Source organism: Hevea brasiliensis, chromosome 8, assembly GCF_030052815.1.
Source record: "Hevea brasiliensis isolate MT/VB/25A 57/8 chromosome 8, ASM3005281v1, whole genome shotgun sequence".
Classification (NCBI taxonomy): Eukaryota; Viridiplantae; Streptophyta; class Magnoliopsida; order Malpighiales; family Euphorbiaceae; genus Hevea; species Hevea brasiliensis.
In genome coordinates this window covers 87,549,000-87,568,539 of record NC_079500.1, presented here as the reverse complement: position 1 = coordinate 87,568,539, position 19,540 = coordinate 87,549,000, and the positions used below count along the sequence as shown (strand labels likewise).

The 19,540-nt window shown below is 34.6% G+C and overlaps 2 protein-coding genes across 4 annotated transcripts in view; both read left to right on the top strand.

Moving 5' to 3' along the window:
• Positions 1-9,582: 9,582 nt before the first annotated feature.
• LOC110667189 (histone H2B) lies at positions 9,583-10,226 on the top strand. The gene has a single exon (XM_021827968.2). It carries the CDS (start codon positions 9,672-9,674, stop codon positions 10,089-10,091), a length of 420 nt encoding a protein of 139 aa, XP_021683660.1. The 5' UTR covers positions 9,583-9,671; the 3' UTR covers positions 10,092-10,226.
• Positions 10,227-10,313: 87 nt separating this feature from the next.
• LOC110667188 (uncharacterized) overlaps positions 10,314-19,540 on the top strand; it is a 29,532-nt gene continuing 20,305 nt past the window's right edge. For all 3 annotated transcript variants that reach the window (XR_009150685.1, XM_058151589.1, XM_058151590.1), the window contains exons 1-3: positions 10,314-10,689; positions 10,778-10,968; positions 11,261-11,306. Coding sequence is in view for 2 of the 3 variants with exons in the window: in XM_058151589.1 (XP_058007572.1) it covers positions 10,467-10,689; positions 10,778-10,968; positions 11,261-11,306 (460 nt within the window). In the remaining variant the exon portion in view is untranslated. The remainder of the gene's footprint in view (positions 10,690-10,777; positions 10,969-11,260; positions 11,307-19,540) is intronic.

The window sequence follows — 19,540 nt, the reverse complement described above, 5'->3', positions numbered from 1 at the left end:
AGATTTAGTTGGGAATTCCTTTAAATTATTAAGGTTAAGGGAAACTCTTGCATGTTAGGGTTTTGAAGAAGCCTTATTGCAAATACATGTTTTGTTTGATTTTGTTAAGTTTAGATGTTATAAGCCTTAAATGGCTAGTTTCTCTTTGATGAATTTGAGGAATTCTTGTTAATGTATGTTTAGGGTTGAGAGAAACCTTAAATTCATGTTCCTAAGTGATGTATGTTGGTTTAAATTTTAATTTCAAGTTGTTTTAGGCTTTAATTATGTGTTGAGATGTGTGGATCATGTTTTGGGAGCTTGGTCTGAGTTATAGTATTGTGCGAAGTGAGATTCTGCAGGTTTTTGACTTAGAAATTCTGGAAATTCCTAAGTTTGGCTATCAAAAACCATTAGTTTAGCAACTGAATTATTTAGTTTCTTGGAAGAATCTAGAAAAGCAGTCACAGTAGCAACTGGACTAAAAAGCCAATCGAAGTCCGAGACTTCAACAGCTAAAGTGGGTTTTGCTAGGCCTATTCCTCCTTCCCTCATAATGTTATGAAACATGATTTTATGGTTCCTAAGGGTCTAAAATAAGATGTTTAATATGTGTATAGAGATTTAGAGCCTTGTATAACTCTTTAGGGTCCTATGTTATAGGATCGAGCTTGAGAGACTAGGAAAGTTAAGGATCCAAGGATAGCTTACATTTGTGTTAGGTGGTTGACAGGCTACAAGAGATGAGTAACTCTAACCCTAATAAATGGAAATTCTTTAAATGCAATTCATGATCATCCTCATACATCATTTCATTATTTACTAGTGTGTGTGTATCTAGAGCATGAATATGTTGCATTTTTTGCATAATTATTGTTGATGCATAATGGAATTTGGATGACCCACTGATTCCCCCTATTTTATGTATATGTTATGTTTATGATGTGATCATGCATGATCTATGGTGGTAAGTCTAGGTGAGGCTTAATAAGCCTCTGGAGCACTGCTTTTAAGTGAAAGTTCTTAGGAGTCTTTATATGAGTCGAGCACATTAGATATATTAAAAGAAAGTCCTGAGGAGCCTCTGTATGAGCCGTGCATATTGGATCTGGGAAATCACTGGTGATAAGTCCATCTTATGTGGAATGTTTTTGATGTGAAAACTCATTTGGATGATGCATTACATATGCATGAAATGAATGGTATAATTAATTTATGTTGATTAGTTTACTCACTGAACTTATGCAAGCTTATCCCTTTCCCCTCACCCCACATGCAGGAGTGCATAAATAGAAGAGTTCTTTAGCAAATGAGGAGCAGGAGTATTTATAGAATTTCAATGTATGATATGTGTTTAATTAGATGTGTAAACTATAACAGGATGGTTAATGTGTTATTCTACAGGATTTTTGATAAATGTTTTATGTTAAGTATGAGTGATGTAATTATGTATGTCTAAAATCTAAGCTAACTCCTCATTTGAGTATATATGTATGAACTAATTACACTTTAGTGATTTTATGTATGTAAAGGTTCAAATTTTAAACTTCAATTATGTTAAAAATAATTAAGTATGAATGAAAAGTCTAAAGTATAATGGTTTAGAGTATGCTTGGATTGTGAGATATAGATATATGTTTATGTTTAACAGGTTTTTAGGCTTGCTATGGGTTCCGATAGCCTTAAGCTGACCAGATCCCTAGCGTCGATAATGGCCCTCAATTTGGGTTGTTACAAATGTGCCCAGTTTATGTAAAGGCTCCTCAGGACTTTTGCTTAATATATCTAATGTGCTCGACTCACACATAGGCTCCTTAAGACTTTTGCTTAAAACATAACATATGCCATATACTAGGGGCCTTGTAGGTGAAGGAGCGGAAGCATGAAAAACACTAGTTTAGATCATTGAAATTCAAAATTTTTTCATCTAGGGTCACATGCATCATGCAAGATTTATTTTTATCTATTTGATTTTAATAATAAACAGCATATTAAAACTCTTTTAATATATTTTTGGATTTATATTTGTTATTTAAGATTTTAGAATTAATCAGATTAATTATGAGAACCCTAGATTAGATCAAGAACAAGTGCACTAACCTTTTGATGCACTGCAATGTGTTTGGCACCTTTGGGATGCGTCTTTAGGACACCAGATGTTATCCCTCTAGCTTGTCCACATCAAGATCACCTATGGCAGCTCTTGAACAGCTTCTAAAGCTTTTTCTATTAATTAGAAAATTAAGTTTTGCCTTTTAAGAGATTACAGATGTAAACAGGACACTAGAAACAATTTCTAGTGTTTTTAATTCTAGAGATTGTTTGCTAATCTCTTAGAATACATGAGAGAAAAAGATGAAGAGAAGGGAGAGCTTCTTGGGTGGCGGCACCAAAGATATCAGTTGCTGGTTGTATTGTTTTCTTTTCATAACAACACTTATATAGCTAGGTCACCACTTAAACCCTTGCCACATGTCACCCTCTGATTGGTTCTAGGTTTAATTGACCCAATCACATTGTGCCAAGTGTTAAACCAATATTTAATCTTAATTTTAATCATCTTACATGATTAAAAGACATTTGGCAAGCTTATGTGTAATTCCATGTGTCACCATCTCATGGTGCCACATGTCACCCTGTGAAATGACCAAAATACCCCTGTGTCTTAATTTTGAGTTCTCAACCCAAAATAATTATTTCTCTTCTTCTAATCAATTTATATCAAATATAAATTAATTAATTAATCTCTATTAATTAATTTCTCATTAATTAAATTCATATTTAGACACTTTAAATATAAATTTAACTTATACTATACATCCAATAATCTAGATTTGGTTTTAAGCCATGCTAAGGACTTTGCAATCTAATTGCAAACCAAACCTATTTAATTAATCAATTAAACTCTTTAATTAATTAATTAAATCATATTTAATTTGGTGATTACTTGTGTATGTGTGTGACTTACTAGGCTCATTACTAATTGGCAATGAGACATGATATCAACTCTTAATATCATCAGAACTCTTTCTTACCATAAATGATTTCTCTAAATCATTTTATGCATCTCATAGACTATGGTTAACACCTAGCATAGCATGCCATGGCCACCCAATCAGTAATAAGGTTACCCTTAAATGAACCTATAATCATATGTTACCATGCACTAGAATCTCTCTGTTATAAAATCCCAACTCAAGCTGGAGTCATGGTTTATGTCAAACCCCATTTGCTATGAATATTATATTCTCTTTTAATTCCAGTTCTCGATTAAAAAGATTTTTCTCATCAGAAACTGTCCTGGCCATAAACTTGAAACATCAAGAATAATTAAAAGAATATAGGATTTTATCCCTATTTACTTAGATGAACATATTCCATCTTGATCAACACCTACCTCCATATATAAATAGTAGGAGCCAACACATACCCATATACCCATACACAGTACAAGTATGAAAGCAGTATCAAACTCAAACTACCTATATACAAGATAACTGTGCTATCTTAGGTCTAAAGATTATATGTACTGATATGATTTATGATAATATATTGACAATAGTAAACTCCATGTGCTTGTCATAAATGTCACTGGTTCGACCTACTTATCATTTATAAGTGCCTATCATGTTTGTTATATGGCATGAGACTCACCATTCCATCTTATTTATATCTCATATAAATAACTTGGGAACAAACATGAATACAATCTTTCTGTATAACTCATGTCCTTATTGTGAAGTATCCTCGATTGTGAACCTATTTATGATACTTTGTGCTAGAAATACTGTCACTCATATTCTTAACAACTTAAGAATAGAATTTCTAACAAAATATCAATGGACCTTTTCTATTACACATAAATATATTATGTAAACGGAAAAGTGAAAATGCATTTTATTAATAAAACATGTATAAGATACAAACCAAATGATATGCTCTAGGGCATACTACTAATAGTAGGGACCTCACCTGGATTCTTGGATCCATAACAGACATAACATAATACCATACACCATTTGTGAGTCAATGGGTCATCCATAATCCACCTCACATCATAAAAAATTATGCAATTTCATCCAAGCATGGTTCTAATGCATTACACCTTGATATCAATGCATTTCATGATGCATGATTATGCTTAAAGTAGTAATTAAAGTAATTAAAAGGCATTTGAAATTAATTTAAGCAGTTTATACTGACCTCTTGTAGAACTTATTCTTTTACTCTTACCCCCTAAATTTGGTAGGTTGATTTGACTTCATGTGTGTTTCTGAGGATGTTCTGACATCAAACTGACTTAGGGCCTGACTTCCTTGAACCTTAATCACCAACTTTGATCAAGTGATGAAATAACAAATATATCAATTCTATATCCTAGACTCCCTAAAAATGAGTAAAGGGCCCTTAATGTATATCATCTAGGTCCTTTTGGATCATAAAAATAGGTTTTGGAGCCTTAAAATAAAAGCAAAAACAAGGCTGGTAAAACCAAGTTTGGTTGTTGAAGTAAGGTACTTCGGCTGTCAAAGTTTTAAACCTTAAATGTCCTTTTAGTGTAGTAGCAACTGTAGTTGCCAAAGTCTTGGACTTTGGCTATCAAACTGGAAATTTCTAGATTTTTTTGAGAAATTGCATCACTTTAGCTGTTGAAATAATAGTTTTTAGTAACTAAACTTGGGAATTTTTCAAGTAAAAAACCTGTAGCAACTCAAATCCAAACTTCATTAAAACTCATATCTTTGCTCTAAAATATAATCCAATTATCCAAGCACATTTCTAAGGCATATATCAACATGAATACAAGCTTGGATACCATATGCATCCATTAAAAACATGAATTCAAGTATCTTTCCAACTTAAACAAAACATTAACATATATCACTTCATTCCATCTAGGAAAACTAGCCAATTTAGGCCTATAAACACCTTAAACTTGATGATTTTAATAATGAGATATGTAATTGCAACCAAAAACATCAAAAACCTAACATGCAAGAATTTCCCCTAAACTTAACAAGTTCAAATGCTTCTCAAACTACACATGCAATTAAAGCTACCCAACCTAACCTTCATAAGCATGCTTGAACTCTACTAAAAGATCAAAAAGGGAAGAAAAACTACCTCTTTTCCTTTAAACTTGAATTGAGAGAATTGATAGTCCATGCTTCAATCTACTCTCACTTGACTTCCCTAAAAGAGTCCAACCATTAAGATATACAAAACATGCAATTGCCAAGGAAAATCTCAAGATTGGTCTCCTTGCATGCAACAAAAATAGAGAAGAGAGAAGAAAACCGACTTTGTTTGAAAAAACGAGATTAAGTGGGCCATTTATACCCTTGCTGTTGAGAGGACTTTTGACTGCAGGAGTCCATTTTGTCTAAAAGGACATTTGAATAGTAAAAAGAGACTTAGGTTGTTGAAAGTCTAACCTTCTGCTACCGAAGTTCCTTATACCCACAAGAATTTCTTGATTTCTCTTCTTAACAAAACACGCACTTAATATCCCCCATATAACTTAAACTCTTAACACATTAGATTCATACAGACACATACATATATACATCTTACCACCATTCCCTTATCCATAAAACCTCAAGTTTCACGAGAACTTCCCATCAACGATAGGAATTCCGACATCAAAAAATGGTGGGTGTTACACACTTTAAGAAACCTTGTTGCTTTTTAGAAATAACCTCTACATATTGGATTTTCGCACACCTCTAACTTTCCAGTAGCTAAAATACACCTGTAGTTGTTCTAGCAAAGCAATTTTCGTAGAAAATTATGCTGGAACTTGACTAAACCTTTCAATGTAGCAATTGCCTCTAAAGTTTAGTCCCTTGCATCCTAAGAGTTTCTTAATGCACCTTGAACTTATAGCACATCTCTAACTTACTAAAGACCCTGGAACGTTACCAATGGTTATAGTAAGGTAGCCTTTATAGCAAACTGTGCTAGATCCCATAAAACAACTTTAAGCTATACCGTACCTTAAACTTAGCCATCTAGGTCACTTCCAATCATCCAACCCCAGCACTTAGGACTAGATATACTTTACTAGAACCTCATTCCTAGATGCCCCTTAGCCTTACTCATAGGAAATCATTCTAGCAAAGCTACATTCTTAAATAATGAAAACCATAAGGTAAAGGTAGTACCTTCAAGTCCACATTACTGTTACACTTATGCTTTAGCAATTAGAGTTGAGTTGGCACCACACTTGGACCCTTGAGAGATTTCTTGCTTCATTTTTAGTGTTGCCATCATGGACAAGCCTTCATCTAGTGACCCTAGTGAGTATCACTACACTTCTCATGCATACATACAATTCATATAACTATGTGCAAGGTCTCAAGCTAGCAACATACAATTACAATCTCCATTTGAGACTTACAACATAATATAATGTTCACCATTATCATTTATCTAATAATTCAACATTAAATTAATTCTATATCCAGTTTAATTCTCATCAACATATAATTATCAAATGAATATTTTTTGCTTGTTTATATACTACTCATTTATATATATCCTTAATTAATTTAATTTATTGCCTACACAAATTACTTAATAAAATCCTAATTAGCTTTAACACCCAATTAAATTCATTCACTTATAATTTCAACTCATAAATGTCCTCAATAACCCATTTACAGTTTATAATTAATTTTCCTACATTTCTATTACTTGTATACCACATTTATAATACCGAATTTAAAAATGCCTTATTATGCCAACAATAGAAATGAGTTTCAGGCTTATCCATGCGAATTCTGACTTTGCAAATGCAACTGACACATCCCAGAATGCAAGAAGAGACATGGATTTTATGGCCATTCTTCTAGTCTTGGGAAGAATATGGGACTCATGCATCTGATTTATTTTGATATCTAATTTACGTTGGAGTTTTATCAATATGAGAACACTTTTTGCATGCCAAGGGGCAAGTCCTTAATATAAACCAAGTTTTTTAAAAAATTCTTCACCAATTATCAAAGATTGACTAATTTAATTTAGATCTTTTGTAGGGCATATTGGTTGTGTAGTGTTAAAAATGTGCAACATTGGTGCCAAATGAAAGTCCTCAAGGTGAAAAATACGATGGTGGTCTCAGATCATCCATCTAATAACGGGCTTAGTTGGAAAGGTGTCAAAAAGCTATGTATGGTCAATTTGTCCCTCTTTTCGATCTCTCTTCTTTAGCAACAACATGAGTTGAAATTGATAAAAAATAAAAGCCTAAAGAATGTCCCACACCACCAAATAATCTTGAATCAATAATGGAAGCGACTATAAATGACTTTAGAAATGACAACATTGTGCCCTTTTCTCTTTACATTTTGTTGCAACTAGTGGCCATTTTCACCATTACCTTGCTTGACCGAAGCAGAAGGTGTCATTAACACCATGGAAGAAGAAGTAATAGGTGGTGGAGTTAGGTGGAGGGAAAATGCAGAAGGAGGAGAGTGGTGCTTTCGAGGATATTCAATTCAATTTTGTTTGAGTTTTAGGATTTTCAATTAATTTTTTTAACGGCAAGAAAATTAAATTAATCAAATCAATAAAAATTATATTTTTATATAAATACTATACTACAAGAAATTTTTTAGGATTATCAATGAATTTTTCCATTAATAATCTTATAAAATTCGTTAGTAATTTCAATTACCAATAGATTACCAATGGATTCCATCAATTGCAGTGAACCTCATTAGTATTTTTAACATATTTGAAATCCACTTGTATTTAACAATAGATTTTCTATTCATATTACAAATTGGAGTATGGATACTCCAATTTGTTGGTAAATTGAGAGAAAAATATAAGAAAAAGCTAAAATATTAAGTATTACAATCCATTGGTAAATTAAAAAAAAAAAGACTTTTTAATTATTATTTTTAGATTATTTTATTATTAAAAATATGATATTTATTTGCCACTAATAATTATTATTAATAAATTATAATAAGAGGAAGAAGTGGTATTTTAAAGAGAATAAGAATAAAGATGAGAAAATGAAATGAGAGAAAATTATATTAATGAAAATGGAAAATATAAGGTATAAATTAAAAGCGGATTAAAAAAAAGTGAAGAAATGATTGAAGAGATAAAAAAAAATTTGAAAAACATAAAGAAATGAGATAAATTAGAATAAAGTGATGAAGGGAAAAGAAAATTAGAGAAAATAAAAGAAAATTATATAAAAGGAAATAAAATGAGAGAAAATAGAAGATATGATGAGTGGGGAAAAGAAATGATAGAAAGTGGAAAAAATGAGTCAAAAGAAAGGGAAAAAAAAGTAGAAAATGAGAGAGGAAAAAAAAAGGAATAAGAAAAAGAAGGAAATGAAAGAAAATTAAAATAAAGGAGAAGAAAATGGTTAAGTGAAATAAATAATGAAAAGAACGGTGGTGAATGTAGGTATTTATGCACGTTTTAGCAATAATTCGTTGCTAATTTTTTTTTCTTTAAAAAAGACTTTTTCCCCTCCAATTATTACAAACAAATTTCAAAATTTATTAATAATTTAAAAATTTTTAAAAAAAGAGATGCATGATTGTCTTTTATTTACCAATTCATTGATAAATTATCAATAAATTTCAAAATTTATAAAAAATTTAAATATTTAAATTTTTTTATCTTTTAAATTATTAACTGATTTTAAATTTATTGATAATTTATTATACCCAATTTTTTAGTCTTTTAAATTACTAAAAGATTTAATTAAAAAACTAAAAAATTATCAGTAATTTAAAATCACTCTAAAAAGCATAAGCATAAGGTATTTTTTTTTTCCACTTTCCTAATAGCAGAAGTTTATACACGTGCGATGATTTCAAAAAAAAAAAAAATTATACACGTGCGTTCAGTGCAAGGCCTTTCACTATTCTTCCGCTTGCAATTTTGTTTTCTAGCCAGTATTTTGTTCCATGTAACGAAGAAGATGACGAAACTAATAAATCAAACCAAATTCAATTTGATTTCATACATAGTTTAATTCAATTTTTATTTTAAATATTTTGATTTTTTAATTTTTATTATTTGATTTGAAATTAAACCGATTAATAGCACACTCTTAAGTGTAAATCTAAATTATCTTTTAAAATTTTTTTGTGATTTAAATTTTAATTTTAAGTTAATTTGATTTTAATAAAAATATAATCATCTATATATGAATTTTTCAAGTTTTTTCATTTTTAAATGAGAAATTTTATTTTAATTTAAAACCAATTTTTGATCTAATTCAATGACATTTCAAATTAATTATAGTTTTTGTTTGATTTGAACGGACCAGGTTTCAGTTTTTACCTGGCTATGGATGGCCGGATCTACAAGCAGCTTGCAGAAAAGTTGGAATTTCAAAAAGAAAATATTTGAAAAGGTTGGCCTCAACACTCACCTGCGAAATTCAAAAAATTTAAAAATCACTTGAGGCGCACGAAAATTTTCGACTTCCACAATGCGCTCCGTCTAAAAAGATCATCTCTCACCGTTCATTTTCCTATGCGCAAATCCAATGACCCACGTCATCGATCCGTGTCCCTTCCAATCCAACCAATCAATTCTCACCATCTCTCCCTATAAGAGAACCCCACAGTCACTGCTTCGTCTAACTTCAAGCAACCAAATTCTCGTCAGCTGTACGCAAAATCTTTTTTCTCAGTTCCGAATTTAGAACTTCAATGGCGCCCAAGGCAGAGAAGAAGCCAGCGGAAAAGAAACCAGCAGCGGCTGAGAAAGCACCGGCGGAGAAGAAGCCACGAGCAGAGAAGAAGCTGCCGAAGGATGGCGCAAGCGATAAGAAGAAGAAGAAGGCAAAGAAGAGCGTGGAGACATACAAGATTTACATATTCAAGGTCTTGAAGCAAGTTCACCCTGATATTGGGATCTCCAGCAAAGCCATGGGGATTATGAACAGTTTTATCAATGACATTTTTGAGAAGCTTGCACAAGAGGCTTCCAGGCTCGCTAGGTACAACAAGAAGCCTACAATCACTTCTCGGGAGATTCAGACTGCTGTTAGGCTTGTCCTCCCTGGAGAGCTCGCCAAGCACGCCGTTTCTGAAGGGACTAAGGCTGTTACTAAGTTCACTAGCTCTTAGGGTTAGGATTAGAGTTATTGTGGCACATCTTCCTTAGGGTTTTTCGATGTAAAGAGTTGGATTATTACCATGAATGAGGTTCTAATTGTAGTTTCCTGCATTTGAATCAATGGAATTCCTGATTTAACTCTTAAATTCCTGCGATTTTGCTGTCCATTTGAATGTTTCTGTGATTTGGTAAAGGTCTCCTGATGGTGCAGAGATGAATGCCTAAAGGAGACAAATAAGTGGGGCCCACAACTATGTCAGCGTCTGATGCTAACATGCGCCTAGTTAGTTGTTACTCGTAGTCCTATCTATCCTTCACCACTACGGTTCTCTCAGCCTACTGCCTAGATTTGCCCAAGTAACGTTATCTTCTAAAATTGGAGTGAAATGGCTTTGAACTGCTCTACCTCTTCAAGAGCTACTATAAGCCTAAGTTTTCTACAATTCCAACCCAGGAACCCTAAAAATTATCTTCCTATGAAATTGTCTTCGTCACCGCATGGATCTCCAAGGCCCTTCCTCCGCGCTTTGGCCAATTCGACTCCGAAAGCGCAATTCATTGCACGGCGGAAGGAGTCGGTTTTGGTCCGGCAACTTGGGCGCCCTCTAAGTAATGTTAGGGAACGAGTTTTGTTTATTTGGTTAAAGATTTTGATTCATTTTATTGGTGTCAAGGGTTGTGACTGAGTGCGTTGCAGTTGAGTATATGAGCTTACCGGCGAGTCAATACTCCGTGTTGGATGCGGAGAGGATAGAGCGGGTGGACGACAACACGTTTAGGTGTTATGTGTATAGGTTCAAGTTCTTTGCTTTTGAGGTTTGCCCTGTTTTGCTTGTTAGAGTTGAAGAGCAGCCTAATGGTTGTTGCATTAAGCTTTTATCATGCAAGGTAACATTCATGCTTGATGCTCCTATTTTTAAAATTTGAAGGGTTCTCTTCTTTTATTGAGTTTCAATTGTGTTGTACTTCTTCTTGAGATGAACGACAAATAACAGAAACTATGGGATTTGAACTGTAGCCTCTTTTGTTATTGGGATAGTGGGAACAGAACGTTCTGTAAATGGGGCTTAGTACTATATGGGATGGCTTTCTTGAGTATAGTTTAGTTTTTCATTTATATTTGATGGTTTGCTTGGTTATGTTTTGATGTTTATCTGTTTGATCTGTTGACTGTTGGCAGCTTGAGGGCTCACCTATGGTGGTTGCACAGAATGAGAAATTCAGTGGTAAGATATCTATATAAGCATAGGTGTTTTCTATGGTTACTTTGATTTTAATTTACTTTGTTTGTACTTTGTTCTTTTAAACTTTAGATTAGACTGATAATTCATCAAAGGTAGTTATTGACACAGTTTTACTTTGTAAAAAACCAAGTTATGGTAAAAACTCCCATAAGCATAGATTTAGACAAGGATAAGGCGGTTCAGTTTGGATTTCAGTGTGCATTAAATCTGGGTTTTAAAGTTTATTTGTATGGACTTGAAAAGTTGTAGTTTTTGGGCTTTAGGCTGACTATCCACAAGATTTATAACAATTTAATTGTGCTGCACAGGTCTGACATTTTTGTGCACTGTACAAACTTTGGATTTGTTCCTTTCTAATTAGTTTATTATTCATTTCAACGTTTGGATTTTTGGCAACTTATCTAAATCAAAGTTGGATTCATTTCTTTCATGCGAGAGTGTAGGTTTAAGCCATGGTTTTAGTAAATAGGAAAAGGGTTGATTTTGGTCCCTTAATTAATGCCAAATAGTCACATTAGCTCTTCAAAAATTGCAATCAAATAAGCCCTGCACAATTTTATTAGGGTCAATTGGATTCTTTATATTTTTATTTTAGCTCAAATTGGTCCAATAGCTCATGGTGAGGCAAATGATCATCCAATTCCTGCATTTGCAAAAAAACTTGAAAAAAAATAAAAATTAACTCAAAATAAAAAAAATTGGGGCTTTTCCTTCATTATTGTCTTTTTCCCTCTTGGCCTTTCTCTCAGTCCAAAATGCATCTCACCTCCACACACCAGTGACTTTGATGTCACTGGACATAACCACCACTGTCCTCTTCTTCACTTCTTGCAATCAATCCCTTCTTTACAGAATTTGCACCACATGCCTTTCTCTTTTCTTAAAGGACCACCAATCCTTGTCCCTCAAATCCACACCTTCATTTCACTCTAGAATCGTAGCCCTCTACTTCTCCAAACTCACTTTCAATTACCATTGCAGGTTCATCTTCTCGGCCACCTCCTCCACTATCGCTTTGACCTTCTGCATGATAATTGGATTTTGGATACCATTATTACCAGGTTTTTGGCGTTTGGGAAGATATATAATTTGTCTACAAATAATCCTATATCAATAAAAGACATTTCACAAATTTTATTTGCATGCAAAATTTGTGACATTTCTGAGGTAGTTTCTCAACAGCCTTTTGTTAACCCATTTTTGTCACAACCTCAAATTACTAGATGAGCTGTTGAAGTACTGGCAGATGAAGTTGGATATGAGAGGAGGCCATTGAGCCGTATGCCAAAGAAGTGGGGACCCAATGCCTTCTGCGTTTCTTTGACATTGTTTCTGCGTGTCTTCTGGCATCGTTTCTGAGTTTCTTCTGACATGTTTCTTAGTTTCTTTGTCTATTCTTCTTCTGGATTTGGTCTCCATGGCATAGTTTATGGAGTTGGTTTGAAATTGCAGTGGGGAACGAAAAGAGAATGAAGACGAGAAGAAAAGAAAATGCAGAAGAATTTTAGGTCTTTGGAGAAGAAAAGGAATGAGAGAGAACAACTCAACTCAGCCGTGTGAAGAAGTGGAAAATAGGAGAACAATCGGCAGATTAAAGATGTTAAATTTGGGCTAATTTGATCCATTTTAAAAGTTACAAGGGTTTGTTTGATTGCAAATTTTTTTCAGTGGCTAATATGATTATTAAGCTATAGTTGAAGGGTCAAAATGTGCCTAGTAAACAAGCACATAACTTTGGAAATAAATCATATCCATGGTGCTTTGGTTGTTTTTTCTTCTGAAATAAACCATATTGATGTGTTTTATTGAATTGATGGCTAGGTATTATACATCTCTCTTCTTTTTTAAATGAAATTTGAACTTGGAAATTACTGGTGAAATTTTAACTAAGGTGCTCGCTTATCACCTGGACCTAGAAAAAGAAACAATATTGCTGCTTACTCATGATGATTAAACCTGCAACTATATCTGAAAAATGGATATATGATGGATTACATATTCTACCAATGGAACATTTCATTCTGCATATCTGCATACCTCTAGGACAGTAGTCCAGTGGTCGGATATGTGCCTAGTAGTGTAAGCGGTTAGGGTTTAATATTTGCTTCCCTTATTCGTCTTTTGAACCAGGAAGAATATTGTTACTTCTTGTGTGCTGTTAAATAAGGATAAATTATGACTAAGTTCTTGAGGTATAGCAAATTTTTAGGTCAATTCTTGGTTTGTTTTTGAGGAACAATTTGGTCCTCAAATTTAAGTCTTTTTAACAAATTAGTTATTGCTTTCTAAATTGACCGTTGACTGCTTTTCAATTTAAAAAGTTCTTGAAATTTTGTTTTGTTAATAAAATAGTACATACATTTAAATTTGAATAATTATTTATTTTATTTTTAGATAATTATTTTTTAAAATATTAAATATTTTTATGTTTATAATTATTTTAATATAAAATAGTTCATAACAAACAATATGTTATACTAAATTTTTAAAATTTTTATATTATGATCTATAATTTTGTAAAAAAAATTATTTTATTTATAGTAATATTTTTTTAACAAATAAATAATTATAAAAAAAAAATTTAACATGATTTTCAAGAAAAAATATGAAAAGCTTATTTTAAATGATCTAATATTATTTATTTTGACAATACATAGTCATACAAATCTTGTTTAAAGTTATAATTTATAAATATTCTAAAAAATTACATTTTAAATTAAATTTTCATTTAAATTGATTGTTTGAAGAAGCATATTATTTTCTATTTAATATTTTATAAAATATATAATTATTTAAATATAAAATAAATAATTACTTAAATATAAAGTTTAGATATTTGGACTATTTTGTTAATAAAACAAAATTTTAAAGACTAAATTCTTTTAAATTTAGAAGCTGTCAATGGTAAGAACTAATTTGTTAATAAAATTTAAATTTGAGGACCAAATCATTACTAAAAAAAAAAAATCAAGGACTAACTTGTGGATTTTGCTATATCTCAAGGACTTAGTTGTAATTTATCCTAAATTAAGTGCATGTTTATTTTTTGAGTCCACTAAGTTTGTGCTTCGATAAAAATGCATTATATCCTTCCTTATTGTTGTTTCTTCTTAGTCTATGACTACTCACTTTGTGCCCCTTTATTGAATTTAGTTATTAGGATTTTTTTTCCCTCCTGAAAGGAGGTGGAAAAAGGTATGACTCCATAACCGATTATATGAGAGGAAAATTGATTGTATGAATAGGTGTAAATGCTAGTAAGGTTATGTCCTCAATTGCATTGCACTTTTCATTATTAACTTCTAGAAATAATAAATAAGTGCACACTTTTTGTGTGATGTTATTTGCATTTGCTTTGTATTTATCCTCGAAATCTTTCACCATGTATTGATTTTGAGGATGGCCTTACCATAAATGTGATTTCTGTAAACCATTCAAAGAATGAGAAGGCAATATGTTGGGACTTTGAGGGTTGTATCTGTATTGTCTTTGAACTTCAATTTGTATCATAAAAGTACTTGAACTTTAATTTAACACAATCTAAGTCTCTTAGGCCACTTTCCGATAGGAGCTCCGGCTAGAAGATGACGTTGATATGACTATGTAGAATACAAAGAATAAAAAAATGTTTCTTTCTTTGCCACATGGCATTTTAATAATTTTTTTTTCTCTCCTTCCCCCTCTTCTCTCTCTCTTTCTCGCCGGCACAGCCTTGCCATTCCTTGATGCAACAGTACCCCAAAACTCATTCTTTCCAGCACCCTGAAACCCATTAAAGTGATCTGCCACTGAATAACTCTTAACCATCTCCTGCAAAGAATAATAGATGAGAGAATGAGCAAGCAAGCAAGAGAAAGAAAGGGCCAACTACAGAGCATGCCACACGTATATGCCACACATGCTCTATATGAGTATAAAATTTTCATATAAGGGGAATAGAAAAACCTACGCAACCATTTTCTTTTTCCAGTCACAATTTGTAGATTTTCTAGTGCATTTGCATGGGGGAACGTGTTATGGTCCCGAATCTGTGATTGAGTTACAGGACGATTAATGGTAAATTCAGCTTGTGGAGTGTGTAACGGCAATGCTTTTTAGACTTTCTCCCTTGAGAACCTATGGTGTATTGTTAAAAAAAGGGCTTGCTAAATGAGAGAACCCTTCGATCTCTTAACACAATAAATTGAAGATTGAAATTCTGATTCTTTATTCCATTCTCAGTTCAACTTAAATAAACAAAGAGATAACTGCTGCCTGCAAAGTAGGAACCGCTACTGATTACATGCAAAATGGACAACCAGAAAAATAGGAACAAAGTAAGAAAATAATTGAAATCAAATCTACACACAGCTGCACTGCTTGACTACTTCAGCTCCCTTCCTTTAAGCCACGTTTCTGATACAGAATCCCCTTAGCAAACTTGTCACTCCAAGGCAGCATCTGCACTTCTCTGCTTCTGCTCATAACACCACCTCGCCCATTAAAATTGTGCTTGTCCTCAAGCACAAAAGAAGGGTACCTGCTGCGAAAGGAGTTAACAGCCTCCCATGAAGCCTCAGCTGGAGATAAGCCCTCCCAATGGACCAACACTTGAGGCTGCCCCTTTTAAATCCGTGAATCAATAACAGCCTGTGGAGAAGGGTGCATTTCGCCCTTGGAAAGAATAGGTAAGGAAGGTTCAATAGGGACTGCAGTGACATGGAAATGCTTGAGACAGGAGACATGAAATACTGGATGTAATTTTGAGGTAGGAGGAAGGGCGAGTTTGTAGGCAACACTACCCACCTTAGCAACAATGCGAAAAGGACCATAGTAGCGAGGGGAGAGTTTGGAGTACCTTTTGGTGGCCAAGCTAAGTTGACGATGGGGCTGAAGTTTGAGAAGCACTAGGTCCCCAATTTGATAATGAACCTGGTCATGTTTGGAATCATAAATAGTCTTCATGGCATTTTGAGCTTGTAGAAGACGATCTCGTAGGTCCAATAGCACCATATCCCGTGCCTTTAACTCCTGATCAACCGCCTCAAGCTTGGCCAAACCGGGGCAATAAGAGAGCATTTTTGGTGGTGAACATCCATAAACAACCTCGAATGGAGTTGCTTTGAGAGGAGTGGTAGCTGGTGTTATAACAATATTCCACCCATGATAACCATTGGAACCAACGGCAAGGGCGGTCACTAGTGAAGCAACGGAGATACATTTCAATAGTTCGGTTGACAACCTCAGTTTGTCCGTTACTTTGGGAATGATAAGCCGAGCTAAAGGAGAGCTTAGTGCCACTTAAACGAAACAATTCAGTCCAAAAAGAACTAGTAAATGTAGCATTCCGATCGCTAACAATAGTTTTCAGGCAAGCCATGAAGTTTGAAAATATTATCAAAAAACAAACGAGCCACACTTACAGCCGTGTAGGGATGAGAAAGAGCCAAAATGTGGGCATATTTGGAGAATCGATTAACAACTGCCAGCAGAACATTCTTTCCTTGTGAAGTGGCAGCCCTTCAATCAAATCTATGATTTGGAGAGGAACTGGTAGAGGTTGAAGAAGACCTGCAGGATGCAAATGTTTTGATTTATGGCGCTGGCAAGTGGGACACTGCTGTACATAAGTCTGAATGGCAAATTTCATTCCCTTCCAATAGAAGTTCTGAGCAATACGATGGAGAGTCTTCTGGTAACCCTCATGACTGCTATCATGAATTGAAGTGATAATAGAAGCAACAAGTGGGGAAGTTGGCAGTAAATATACTTTGTTTTTAAAGAAGAGAATACCATCTGTATATCTCCAGGGACCTACTGCTTCGGTTTGCTGGATTTTTTTGATAAGGTTTTGCAGTAGATCCGATTGCTGAATTTCTTGACGAATTGAATCGAAGATAGGTAACTGTGGCATTGAGATGGAATTAAGAATAGGCTCTTCTTCTAGACGACAGGATAAGGCATCTGCTACCTTGTTATTTTTGCCAACTTGATATTCCACTTGAAAATCAAACCCCATCAATTTGCTTAGCCATTTTTGCTAAGGTGATATAATTACCCGTTGTTCTAATAGAAATTTGAGGCTATAATGGTCTGTACAGATTAGGAAGTATAGCCCTCATAGGTAGGCACACCAATGTCGTACTGCCTTAGCCAACCCAATGAGCTCTTTTTCTTTTGCCGGCAGCCCTTTGTAACGACAGGCCAAAGGCCTGCTGAAATAAGCTATGGGCTATCCGCTTTGTTGAAGAACAGTCCCGATACCCGAGTTTGAAGCATTACATTCTACAAGGGTAAAGCCAGCACAGGAGTACAAGTCATGGCCGTTTTTAATTGCTCAAAGGCATTGGAAGCTGCTTCGGTCCATTGGAAAGAGTTCTTACGTAACATGGTTGTCAAAGGAGTTGCAATGGTGCCATAGTTCTGCACAAATTTTTGATAATACCCGGTGAGCCCCAAAAATCCATGTAATCCCTTCACTGTACTCGGTTTTGGCCACTCTTTCATTGCAGCAATTTTACTTTGGTCTACTGGAAACCCCTATGCCGAAATAACGTGTCCCAGATAAGAGGCCTTTTGCTCGGCAATTAGGCACTTAGAGCGTTTTAAAAATAGTTGATGAATTTGGAGGAGAATGAAGACTTCTCGAAGATGCTCTAGATAATCAGCCCAAGATTTGCTGTAGACAAGAATGTCGTCAGAAAAAACAAGAATAAACTTCCTCAAATGGGGTTGAAATACCTCATTCATTAGAGCTTGGAAAGTGCTAGTTGCGTTGGTGAGGCCGAATGGCATGACCAAAAATTTGAAGTGACCATGGTGGGTTCGAAATGCTGTCTTTTCCACATCTGCAGCATGCATTCGGATTTGGTGGTAGCCGGAGCGGAGGTCCAGCTTTGTGAAGTGTTTGGCTCCATGTAATTCTTCCAAGAGCTTATCAATCACCAATATGGGAAATTTATCCTTGATGGTTTTTGAGTTTAAGGCCCTATAATCCACACAAAATCGCCAAGTGTTGTTAGTTTTAGAAACAAGAAGAACAGGCGACGAATAAGGAGACTGACTAGGTCGGATAATTCCACATTCCAACATCTCATGGCATTGCTTCTCAATTTCATCCTTCTGTGCATGTGGATATCGATAAGGTCGGACCACTATTGGAGTAGTTCCTAGCTCCAAGTTGATGTGGTAATCATAAGTCCGGGGTGGAGGAAGCCCCTCGGGTTCTTGGAATATCGATGTGAACTTTGTTAAAAGCTGGTTCAATTCCACATCAGAGTTTGTTGCTACTTCAATAACTTGAAGTTTTGCACCTATGGGAGTCGTATTATCAATTCCTTGTAGCCCTAGAACTCTTCCATGCCTTTTAAAAGTCATTGTTTTGGATTTAAAGTCCCATATTATTGGACCCAATGACTGCAGCCATTGCACTCCCACAACAGTGTCAATTCCATTCAGAGTAAGCATGAAAAAATCAAAATAAATAAGATTGTGTCCAACAGTAATCGGAACCTCACGACACTGACCTGGGCTTTTGATTTTGCTGCCGTTCGCCACGGTGACTTGGAGTTTTTCGATTGCTTCCCATGGCAGATCCAGTTTGCTAACCCAGCATGAATCTAGAAAATTATGGGTACTTCCAGTATCAATCAACAATGTTAAAGGGTGATTGCCATTGATTCCTTGAATTCGCATGGTCTGTCCCCCTATTGTTTCTCTGTCGATGGCATACAGTGAGACTTCGGGGTCAGATTCTTCTTCGAGTTCTCTTTCTTCCTTGTCCCCTTGTACGGATTCTTCAACACCATCAAGCCAGAACAGTTGTTTGCATTGGTGGCCCTTGGTATAAACTTCATCGCAATTAAAGCATAGTCCTCTTACCCGGCGATCCTCTATCTCCGCTTTGGTGAGTCGTTTAAAGGTTTTTTGAGTTGGAGAATTGGCTGAATTGCTTAGCGTTGGCTTTGATGATGTAGGCGTGAATCTTTTTGGGCCTCCTCTCCTCTCAAAGAGTCGGGTTAGGCTTATTGCACTAGTTAAATCCTGAGGCCTGTGTAACTCCACCTCCATTGCGATATACTTCTGCAATCTGCTAATAAAAATTTTAACTTCCTAGTCGGTGGTGAGAGGTCCTGCTCTGGCGGCTAATTGCTCAAATCGACGTTGATAGTCCTGTACTGTACCCAATTGTCGTAGTTTGGACAGCTCCCCCAATTTATTACTTTGGATAGATGGCC

Coding starts and splice junctions, on each gene's coding strand:
- LOC110667189 (XM_021827968.2), top strand. CDS start 9,672: ATGGCGCCCAAGGCAGAGAAGAAGCCAGCGGAAAAGAAACCAGCAGCG.